The sequence below is a fragment of the Thunnus thynnus genome, chromosome 12, assembly GCF_963924715.1.
Source record: "Thunnus thynnus chromosome 12, fThuThy2.1, whole genome shotgun sequence".
NCBI classification, from domain to species: Eukaryota; Metazoa; Chordata; class Actinopteri; order Scombriformes; family Scombridae; genus Thunnus; species Thunnus thynnus.
This window is the reverse complement of record NC_089528.1, coordinates 10,048,556-10,060,450: the sequence shown is the minus strand read 5'-3', so window position 1 is coordinate 10,060,450 and position 11,895 is coordinate 10,048,556. Positions and strand designations below refer to the sequence as shown.

General features: G+C 38.5%; 1 protein-coding gene across 4 annotated transcripts; it reads right to left on the bottom strand.

Moving 5' to 3' along the window:
* Positions 1 to 79: 79 nt before the first annotated feature.
* On the bottom strand, positions 80 to 10,193 carry mier1b (mesoderm induction early response 1b, transcriptional regulator). 4 transcript variants are annotated; one of them, XM_067605273.1, is made up of 13 exons: positions 10,114 to 10,193; positions 9,305 to 9,329; positions 8,055 to 8,203; positions 7,785 to 7,964; positions 7,514 to 7,643; positions 7,299 to 7,366; positions 5,765 to 5,837; positions 5,485 to 5,636; positions 3,890 to 3,971; positions 3,639 to 3,742; positions 3,181 to 3,308; positions 2,550 to 2,677; positions 80 to 2,027 (listed from the first exon to the last, which is right to left on the bottom strand). In XM_067605273.1, exons 1-13 carry the CDS (start codon positions 10,120 to 10,122, stop codon positions 1,711 to 1,713), a joined length of 1,545 nt encoding a protein of 514 aa, XP_067461374.1. In that variant the 5' UTR covers positions 10,123 to 10,193; the 3' UTR covers positions 80 to 1,710. The 4 variants fall into 4 exon arrangements, with proteins under 4 accessions (XP_067461374.1, XP_067461376.1, XP_067461378.1 ...); XM_067605275.1 differs by having other exon boundaries at positions 3,648 to 3,742; XM_067605277.1 differs by having other exon boundaries at positions 3,181 to 3,227; positions 3,648 to 3,742.
* Positions 10,194 to 11,895: the final 1,702 nt, after the last annotated feature.

Genomic DNA, 11,895 nt, shown 5'->3' with positions numbered 1-11,895 from the left:
AAATTAATTACTTTGTAAAGCCTTGTTTTCTGCTGTATTCATGTCTGCACAGTCTGGAAGCTCAAAACACGACAACTGATATTCATTAATACATTTATTAAATATAGCCAATGTTATTCCATCCATAGCCAGTCTTGGAATACACTTCATTTTTATTCATGTTGTCATTTACAGAGAAAAAAAAAAACAAGACATCATTGTCAATAAGGGAAAAAAAAAGACTAAATGGATCAACGTCTTTTGAGACAAACTTATCTTAATTTGTGAATGTAAGTTCAAAGCTGGAGTACAAAGTAAAACACTTAAGCTGAACAGCTACTGTACCAAAATGGTTTAGGTCTTCAGGTCACACGCTCATGTCAACCTGACCTGTTTACCTGCTGGAAATCCACTGCTCTGAAGCCACTTAGAGAACAGACAGTACATATTGGTTGAAACTAAGTGCTTTGAGGAAGCAGAGTTTTTCAACCAAAGGCGAGCAGCACACTAAACCATGATGCACAAAAAGATGTTTCTCTGCAACAAACATTTCAGAAATAGCAGGATCATATTAGGAATGGGAAGTGCTGCCGAACTGAGGGAGAAAAAAAAAGGAATGGCTACTTTTTACATACATGTCAGAGCAACATAGGCGAAAAAAGTTTCTCAACAAAAAGCACAGTCTACAAGGAAGACCAGAAAGTACAGAGATGAACAGACGGTTATAAAAAAATGTACCAACTGTTCAAGGTAAGAAATCTATACAAACTTTACATTAAAAATCACGGACGTTCTGTCTAGTAAAAACAAAGCGTTGAGCAAAGCACTGACTATGAAAATCCAAAAATACAGCGATCTTCTACGTGATGAGTTATAATACAGGACATCACTGATGTCAGCTGCTTTACACAAACAAACCTGCGGGGGGAGAAACCCATTGGTTTATTTATCAGAATCAAACAGACAGCCGTGACAGAGGCCAGAGCGGGTTCAGAGGTGAAGGAGTGAAAATGTAATTCTGCTGGGTTTCATCACCACTCCTTATCAATAACGATGAGAAACATACAATCAAAGTGCAACTACAGTGAGCCAGCGACAGCACCGGCTTATCTCGTGTTTGCCTACTTTGCCTCTTTTTGACAACTTAAGCACATAATCGTTAAAAACATGTCCCCAGTTTCAGCAAATGTTCAAATGGCTTGAACAGCAAACACCCATCATAGACTTTTCTTTTTTTGTTAAAAAATATAAATATCTCTTGTGTAAAAAAATATTACAGGGAATTTATTTTCTTTGAGTACAAATAGAAAAAAAGAGATTCTTGGCAAAAAATTTGTCAGTCTCCAAAAAGGGAATAAAGATGATGGTAGAAGGTGTTTAGTAGGACATGATGGAGCTGTGGTACTTTGGGATGAGCTTTGCAGGCAGTCACTACATGGATGGGTTGGAGGGACGGGGGGGTGTGGGGCAGCCACTGCCCCTCCCCCCCCGGAGGATCAGCTGCAGTTTGGTTGGCTGTGTTCTTCAAGGTGTGATTTTCAGTGACCTTTGACCTTATCAGAGAGTGAGTCATTGAGTCCTTGCTCTCAGGAGATACTACACTTGAGGACTGAGAGGGGCTCATCTTCCTCATCCCCTGCTCTCCTTACCCATAAGCGGGGAAGAAGCAACTTTTTGTTTTCTACCCCAAATCAGTGTCTATTAGTCAACTTCGCTGAGCTCAGGAGGCTTTTAGTTCTCCTGTGTTCTGGAGGGTTCCACCTCACTTTGAGCCACCGGCTCTGCCTCCATCCTGCACCTCTTGGCCGGCCTGTCATGTGCCACCGCTGTGTCTGTGTGGTCCATAGGAGGCTCCAGAGAACCATTTCGGTCGTGGTTAGGCGCACTGGGCTGGCTGCAGCCGTTGGAGTTGTTGTCTGAAATGGGAGGAGGAGCTTCCACTGACGGGTGAGAGGGGCCGTTGGACTGAACTGGCTCAGGTTTGACTTGGTTTGCTGGAGGTAACTGAACGCCTTCTGCTGGGTGGCTGGAATTGTGGCCTGTGACACCTGACAAAGAAAGAGAAAAAGTGAGTTGTTTGTGACAAAGAATTTCAACAAATAGCTTGACATTCCGAGAAATACACTTATTCACTTTCTTGTCGAGTTACACAACAAGATCGATACCACTCTTTTCTGTCCATCAGGTAGAAGCTACATCCAGCAGCTGGTTAGCTTAATTCTTGACTGGGAGCAGTAACTTCTCCATTGGTTGCCTGGCAACTGCTTCCAGCACATAAATGGTAAATGGACTGCACTTATATAGTGCTTTCTACCTTAATGGACAAAGCATTTTACAGTTTTTTTGCCTCATCCATCTATTCTCAGACACACACACACACACAAATGGCGACGCAGCTGCAACTTTAGGTACAGTGTCTCAAGAACACTTCAACATATAGACAGTAGGAGGTGGAGATGGAACCACCATCCCTGCTATTAGTGGACGACCCGCTCAACCTCCTGAACCACAGCCGCCCACGTCCTTTGTGTGTGTATACGTATATATGAACGTTGCATTCATCGGCTCACCGTTCTGACTGCTGCTGTCTTCCCTCTCGGAGTGGCTGGCGCTGCTGCTGGAGGTGGTGGGAGGAGGCGACGCTGCTCTGCTAGATGTCGCGCTCTCCGTCTCATCCAGCAACCTGTCCATGTAGTCTCTGATGAAACACAGCAGAACACAGCCCGTTTACACACAAGCGAACAATTCCCAACTGTTTTTGTGGAAGTGCGGTCCTGTTGTTGCTGAGTCGATATCTCAAGTTTTCATTTTCTTTAAAAAAAACGACGAAACTGCAGCTACACCAAGATCACCAACTTTTGTGGCTTTTGTGTTTGCACTCAAAAAATACATTTTATTGGCTTTCCAGTGTATTTAAACATATTCAGAAATGATTATTAACACAATAAGACCGGATGCAACATTTGCGTGTGTATAATAAAGCTAACACAAAGTATTTGCTATTATTATGGCTAGGTGTTTCAGAGATTTGAATCACAATTTATCAAAACAAAAAACCACAACATCAATCTGAAATAAAACAATTTGAGTTGTAACATTAATGAGCACTGCACTGACGGTAATTTACATAGATAACAAAGCATTTCATTTTAATCATTTACATTGTCCGTACTCTGATACTGTATTAACAAAAAGACTTACGTGACACCAGGGTGAAGGTTGTATTTCCTTTTCCCAAGTCTGGTTTGCTGTGCAAAGAAATCATAACGCTCAGACTTCTTCCACATGTAATAAAAGGCCACACATTCTCCTACAGACCTAGTTCTCACCTGAAAGATTTAATTCAGCAGACATGAAATAGCCATTATTACCATTGTCTGAAGAGATAGATTCAGTACAAAACAAATAAGGAGACAAATCAAATTATGGTTTGGGTGTCTACAGACACTTGACACTCAAAACACTAAGAAATTTGATTTGTCTCAAAATGCAACACGGTTGAAATCGAGCAGATTTCAACCCTGAGCATCCAACAGCCACATAACAAACACATCAACATGAATGTCAAATTAATGTCATGCTTATCAAATTATTTCAATGCAATGAATGTATTGTTGACATCTTTATCACAAATGTTAAATCATGAGGCTTTCACGCACTTCTCTCACCTTGTTGGCCTGTATTAAGTGAAAATCTTTCCCATAGGCTTTTAGTCCTTGTTCAAAATTTCTACATTCCTCTTCAGTCCAGACAGAAAGCTCCTCTGCAGAGAAGATAAGTCAGATGCAACATTAAACTTCAGATCTTTTTGAAATAAATCTCAGATGACACAAGCAGAGAACACTGGACTATTGCAGGCATCTTGCATCTGAGAAAACTGGGGAGAACATTTTAGCGAGACTCTGCTTACCTCTGGCTGCTTTTACATTAAACCTAAGTCTTCTTAAAGCTTCCTCTGTGTCAAAGTCACATTTCACAAGTTCATACAATGCCTACAGGGGGAAAAAAAATCAAACAGGTTTTCATTAGCCATGTGAAAAGCTGTACACATGTAATACATGATCTTGTCTCGCTTATGTAAAAGGATAAGGCTGGCGTTATATTTTTATTACAGTCAACGATTCCCATGAAAATACCAAAACAAACTCAGTACTTTCCAACCTCCCTGACCTGTCTCTGTCACTCAGCTCCAAGCTTATTTACTCCTACTGAAGATGTAAATCTTTCACAAGACTACATTAAGTCGACAGCTACACCAGGGCCTCTGTGAGGCTGTATTGATCCTAAACTGTTAGATAAACTAAGGTGTTAGACAAATTGAAAGTTTGACCTGACTATGGCACTAGATGAAAAGTCAGGGGATCACACAAGTTCACAAATCAATGTTCAAATTGCACAGTAAACCCTCCAACAGTTGTGGAGACACTTCAATCTGAACCACAAACGTCAATGTGCTGGTGGTGGTAGATGAAAAGTCAGGGATCACCGTAGTCATTAAGAAATCTCTCTGGGAAACATGAATGTTTGTGTCATCTAGTAGATATTTCACTGAATATCTCAACATTTTATATGTGTGACAAATTTCCTGGCAATCTATTAGTAACTCAATTAATGAAATGATACAGACACACTAAAAAACTAAATTGTCAACCTCATGATATTGCTAGAGAAAACGTCAGTAGGGTTCATTCTCTGGGGACCAGGGCTGCAACTAACAATCATCTCCATTACTGTTAATCTGTCCATGATTTTGTCAATTAATCAATTGGTTTATTTTATGTCAGAAAATTGTGAAAAATGCCCATCTCGATGTCCAAAAGCCCAAGGTGATGTTGTCATATCACTGACCAACAGTCTAAAACCCAAAGATATTCAATTTACTATCATATATGACAAATAGAAGCAGCAAATAATAATAATAATTAAGAAGCTGGAAACATGTATGTTTGGCTTTTTTGCTAGAAAAAAAGTTACTTAAAATGACTAATCAATTATGAAAATAGTTGCAAATTAATTTTCTGTTGACTGATTAATTGTTTTAAGCTCTAAATGTCCGTACAAAATTTTATGGCAATCCATCCAATAGTTGTAGAGATATTTCAGTCTGGACCAAAGCTGGGGCGACCAATATTGCTATCTGTAGAGCCCCGCTGGCTTGGCTACAAAGGTTCACAGATACATACTTTCATTTTTGAAAGTAATTTCCTAAACATTTCTAAAACAGGAGGGAGTGGTGTATAGAAAGTGTTGCAGCTTAATACACTTTGAGTGCTTCATTGAGTACTTTCAGCAGCAGGATGGTCTATGTGTGATTGACTCAAAACATAAACTTCAGTGCAGCAGTGTGGCTCACTGATTTGTTTTCAATAGTTTTCAGACAACAATGTAGATCTATGACACAGAGAAATAAGTTTTATCAGGCTTAAGCTACACAGACAGTACTTGTTAGTATGATAAATAGTTGGTTTCATGGGTGAAAAAGTAAAAATATGGCCAGTCTCTTACCTGTTCATTGTCTTTGATATGGGATCCCTCTGGGATAGCATCTACTCCCTTCTCCTCTCCGGTTCGCCTCGATGCTTCTGTCAAGAATTCCACCACTTTGCCTTCAGGAAGACACTCGGGGTTCCACAACAGCTGGTCGTCATTTTCATAAACTACAGAGCAAATCCAAAAGAAAAGGGCAACAAGATTATAAGCCTTTGTCCACTATGTCAACTTTGGTTTATTTGGATCCAGACAGGATATACAGTTAAAAAGCCTAAATACTCAGGGGCTGGTTTACCTTTTTCATTATCTTTATATTTACAGAGGCCAACAGGTGTTTCTGCCTGATACATGGATCCCACCATAATCTCCTGTTGGAAATAAACACACGGTTAAGACTGAGGTGTAACTGTTCCAAACTAAATCAAAAATATGAATCAACAGACAGAGAGCAGACGTACACTACACACTAAGCTTTTACACTCAAACATACACTGATCATTTTTAAAAACTTTTTCCGCGTTTCCTGTGTTTATAATGGATTAATATGTATCACCCTGGATACTTTCAACAATCAGACTGCTTCTGGGCTCAACTGCGGATTTATACCAGCTGACTTATCTTTCAATGAGGTTCTTTCACTGTGGAAAACTGGAAAAATATTCTGTCCCGGACATTTGGTACAGAATTATCAGCTTTAAAACACACTTAACACCTCTATAGCAGAACCTGAGGGCAGAGTCTTAGTCTGATGTAACAGATACACGAGGATGACAAAAGCATGATTACTTGTTAACAGCATCCCAACTGAACCTCACACAGCACCTAACATTGAGGATCTGGATGACAAGGTGCCACAGACATTTCAACTGACTCATACATGTACTACCGGCTCACCTGAGGAGCAAAGACTTTCACCTGCAATTTCCTCTAAAAAAAGAGCTGGAAACAACAAGCATCAGCTCTTTACTGCCGCTGTTGATATCACAAAATTCTGACGTGCTGGTCAGCAACAAAGGTAATGCTATATAATCACTATTTCTTCCTCAAAAAGAACTTTGACTCAGAATCAAGAACATCATAATAGAAGAAATATGTCTATTTGAGTCCAACAGGCTCTGGAGCCAAAAACCCTTATTGTAGGAGATGAAATTAGAAGGGATGTAAAGAGCAAAGACGTAAAAATGTGCTGCCTGCCAAGTGTAAAAGTCACCGTCATGGCCCAGAAAGTAACTGAAATCATGGTGAACCCATTCCAACCAGCTTCTTTAAAAATGTCTTCAGCTGCTATCGGCTGCTCTCTGTTTTCAACAATTCCTTGCAGACTGGTTACTTCCCAAACATTTTCAAAACTACAATCATGTACCCACTCAATATTTCCAACCAGCTGTTCCTTTGCAAAATCCTAAAAAAAAAAAACAAGCATGCAATTGACTCTTATCTGATAAACTCCAGTCTGGTTTCAGAGGAAGGAAACTGTTCTAATGAAAATTATAAATGATCAACTGAATCAACTGCGATAGGAAAAAACTTTCCATTCTTGTGATTCTGGGCCTCAGTGCAGCCTTCAATATTGTTGTTCATTCTCACTGACAGGCTGGAAAAACTAAGTTGGTTTAAGTCCTACTTATCAGATCGCAACTTTGTGTCAGTTTAAAGCTTCTCCACAGAACAGATATTCCACATGGGGTGCCACAAGGTTCTGTCCCGGGTGCACTACTTTTCAGCCATATTGTTTTTGTTCTGACAAATGTTTTTGGCAATGTAGAATCAATCCAGCTCTACTCTGAATACGTGTGTGTGACACTCTGACAAATAAAACTATTACATACCTTTTTCCAGTCTTCAGATGGAACATAGTCCTCATCTTCATCTGACTCCTCCTCTGCATCGTTATTAGCTGAGACACAATGTAACATCAATTTACTCTGCCAATTCTCACAAATATTCCAAATAATTTACATTGTTTTGAAATGCAGACGTCACCACACACAATTATGTTGCAACAAGAAAGAAAGAAAAGACAGAGAGATACGATGGCACTCACTTTCAAAGTACTTGAGTTTCTGGGGACGAATAAGTTCTGCTGTGCAAAGGGACCTGACTGAACGTGTGCGGCCCTCAGATGTTGCCTGGGCTTCATCCCCCTGTGCTGATGCGTTCTTAACTCCCTCGCCCTGAAAAAAAACACACACACACACAAACACACACACACACACACTACGTAAACAAGCTGCCAAAATTACACGGAACAGTCAACATGACAAAATATTTCAATGTTTTTGGAAACCAAAGAAACTCACGAAACACCAACATACCTCATTTCTTTTCAGCTCGCCAGTGCCTCTGCTGCTTTCATCATTGTCCAGGTCTTCTTCCTCGTCCTCTTCCTCATCTTCTTCCTCTGGTTCTTCCTCCTCTTCTTCATCCTCATCTGCTGGTGAACCACCCCCATAACCGTACAGACTCAGCAGCTCATGAATGGGCATCTCTCTTTCCTGATGAAAGAAAAGTGAAAATGCTGTTAAATTAAGGCTATGCTACACAGGGACCACAAAACCAAATTGTGGTGAAAGCGTGAAACTCACCCGTGCAAGATCTTCAATCTCGTTAGCGTTGGTCTCATCTGCTGCCTCCAACATTTCCTCTTCCTCCAGGGTGCGTTCATCGTCAAAGTCATGGACAAGCATGTCTGCTGATGGGTCGAAATCATGGTCATCGGAACCTGCTGAACCTCCTAAAGAAAGTAAACCACAAGCATTTTAGGTGCCTTTGTGAATAAAAATATAGCCGAGTTATTCTTTAGTATACTTAGGTATCTGGTTTATTTTTTGAGTGATAGCTTGGTTTACAAATCACAATCACAATTTAAAAAGTCTTTAAATTGTTTGTTTTGTCCAACCAACAGTCAAAAACCCAAAGATATTCAATTTACATTTTACAGTGATATAAAACTGAGAAAAACTCACATTTAAGAAGTTGGAACTGACAAACATTTTGCATTTTTAATTAAAAAAAAGACTTAATTCATTCACTTTGATTCTGTCCATCAACTATTCAACAAATCTACAGATCATTTCAGCACTGGATGAAAAATTTCCTGGAGGAAATTTTGAACAAAACAAACCAAAAGGTCAAATCTAGAGAGTTTTACTTTACTTTTTTTACATTAAATAAAAATGCCCCAGAAATTCACAGATTTCAGCTCAAATGTGTTGAATTAATGCTTTTCTCTGTCATACATGGTAGTAAATTGAATGTCTTTGGGTTTAGGAGTGTTGGTCAGACATAACAAGATATCTGAAGAAGTCATGTTTGACTCTGAGAAATAATAGTAGGCATTTTCAGACTCCTTCAAGACAAAACAATGAATCGAGAAAATGATTAAATGATAATGAAACAACGACTTGTTGCAGCCCTAGTCCAATCACTATGTAGTCCCTAGAATTTTTTTTGTTTTGTTTCTCAAGTGATCATAATTGAAAAAATGTTTTACTCATGTTAACATGACTGATGTAAGCAAATCTCTATTCATAACTTTTGGACAACAATTATTCATATTATTGTTATTTATGATTGAACTAAAAAAACAAAACATTTTATTGCTGTCCATTGTTAAAACTATCCAAATACCTATCAATCAATTTGGGAATAATGGCGTGTCCCCATCGTACGCTTTGAATTTTGGTGGAGGTGCAACCATTTCTTTATAATTACATTTTTTAATTTAATTTTTGTTCATATTAAGTATCACACTGAATTGAGTGTTAAGAGTTACTAACTTTTAAACCCATGTTATGCACCTAAACATCAACAGAAAGACTCAAACTGTATGTACCTGGGCTCGAATTCCCGAGGGAGGACTGCAAAACGGAAAAGACAAACACAAATGAAGTTACTGAACAGCATTAAGATCAAACATCACATTACATGTACAATTTCATATGTTTTGCGTTGTATAAACTTGACATGTTGCAGTTATTCTTCCTTGGGGGAGAGAAACGGGAGCTGACAAAAAGCGCGCCTGACCCTGTGCCCTGAAAGCTTTACTGAGCAGTTCAACAAGAAAAGAAACAAAGACTGACACCACTTCCTGCGGGAAAATTTAAGTAGCATTTCAGTGCTGTGAAAACCATAAGTACAGCAGTGTTTACCGCCTGGATTCAACCACTGTTACCTACATAAGACGAGTGCTTACTAAGTTAATTTGCTCAACTGGCTAACTTACATTACAAGTTACAAGCTAATTCAATTAATATATATTTAGCTAACGCGTCTAAACTAAGCTTGGTATCAGCAGCCTGCGAATAATGACGGGAAAACAACACATAAAACATCTCTACCCGTGACGCTGCCGCTTTGACTCTGATTAAAATCGTGAATATGTATAATCAAGTGTTCCTAAACAAAACCGCGAAGTGATACCGCTAACCGTCGGGGCTAGCACAGCTAACGTTAGCTAAACCCGAAGTTTACTAAAACATGCTCGTCTCAAGAAATAGCTGTTACCTAGCAACCCAAACGTCTCATTCTAGACGTCGTATATTAAAACTACGATACACAAACAATGTGTACATTCGACTGGACTTACTATCTTGCATGATAAAATTATATTTTTTCTCTCGAATATTTATTTCACTTTCTTACCTCCGCCATGTTTGCAATCCTGCAGGGTCACGTCAGGGGTCAGCTGCAGTTCCCGGATGTAGAGCCCCGCCCACCTGCAGGATGGAGAGTAATGCCCCCGAAACTCACTAGAATGACTAGAATATAACAAATAATAACAAAAATATTAGTTAACACATACATGTAGATCTTAGGGCAGAATATTAGGGCCACACTGAGAGGAAGAAATGATGAGATTTAAAGAATAAAGTCTTAATATCTCAACAATAAAGTCGTAATAGTACGAGAATAAAGTAGTGATTTTACGACAAAAAAAGTAATTTTATGAGAATAAACTAAGTGGTTACATCTAATATTAACACTTTTTTCTCCTAATATTATGATTTTTTTCTTTTTCCTCGAAATATTCTGACTTTATTCTCGTGATCTTGAAAAAAATTATGGCCCTAATACTAGTGCCGAGACACAGATGTGTAACTATGAGTAGAATACACCATAATATTATAGAAATAACAAAAACCCAACTTTACACATATATGCTGTAGATTTAAATGATGTACATGGTATTTCAAAACAAGGTTGACCCCTGTATGGTTCTGGACACAGGTTTGGACACACTTTCTCATTCAAGTGATTGGGGGGGTGTCCAGACTTTTGACTGGTAGGCTATTGTGGATATATACAGTATATGTATGTAGGTACTTCACCTATATAAAATATACAAATATAACTATAACTACATCTACCAGACCCATTACTTCTGCACATATTTTACAGAACTTTTCTATTTTTACAAGCCAGCAAGTCAGGTCATGCATTTAGCCTAAGTATTGTAATGTTTATAATGTATTGTATATGGATTGAATTCCATTTACTTGACCTTTTTTGTTGTGTTTATTACTCCTAGTTCTTATCTGTTTCCTTGTTTCCTGCACTGCTGTAACATGCCAATTTCCCGTCTGGGCATCAATAAAATCTTATCTTATCTTATCTTAGCCTGAAATGGAAAATATATTCCGGTTTTGTAGTAACTCAAATCCTCTGTACATTTGCACTTAATTCTAGCATTTCATACACACTTTGAGTATTTTGACAGTTTCAGACTTTTCCCACAGTGCCATGTTTTGTTTTGTTTTTTTCAGAATAATAACATTTTGCCTTCTTACTGTCGTAGGTTAACAAATTTTTGACGTGATGACTGCTGAATATCTTACAGTATTGGATCAAAACAGATCCTGTTAACTGTCTCACATTAACAGGACCCTTGGTAAACTATTTTCACAGTACACATTGTGACTTGTGTTTAGAGGAGAAGCACGGGTGGAACAAATGACATTAAAGATGGCTCACTTACATTGAAGTACAACCAGTAACTTGTCATGCATAATATCATTAATGTTATTAATAACACCTGTATTTTTTATGACAAGACGAAATCATGATTTGAAAAAAGGTCTATTTGTGCTTTAATTTAAAAAAAAAAAAAAAAAAACAGCTGCATGAAAACAGTTACTTCAAAGGTGGATTACTGACCTGGCCAGTGGCAGCAATACCCAAGGGCCCTTTACTGTAATGCCTCAGCTGTGACCAAAAGAAAAGCCCCTGGTGGTTAGAGGTCCTTTGGCACAGGGGTGAATATCACATATGTAAAATGTGTGGGTAAATCCCAAGAATCTAAGAGATAAAGGACTGTACAATGTGAAATAAATATTACCAGATACTATAAAAAACAAGCTAATTTTACACCATATCATCAACTGCTTTAAGGCCAAAGGACCTGACTTGAGTCTAGTTCAAAATAAC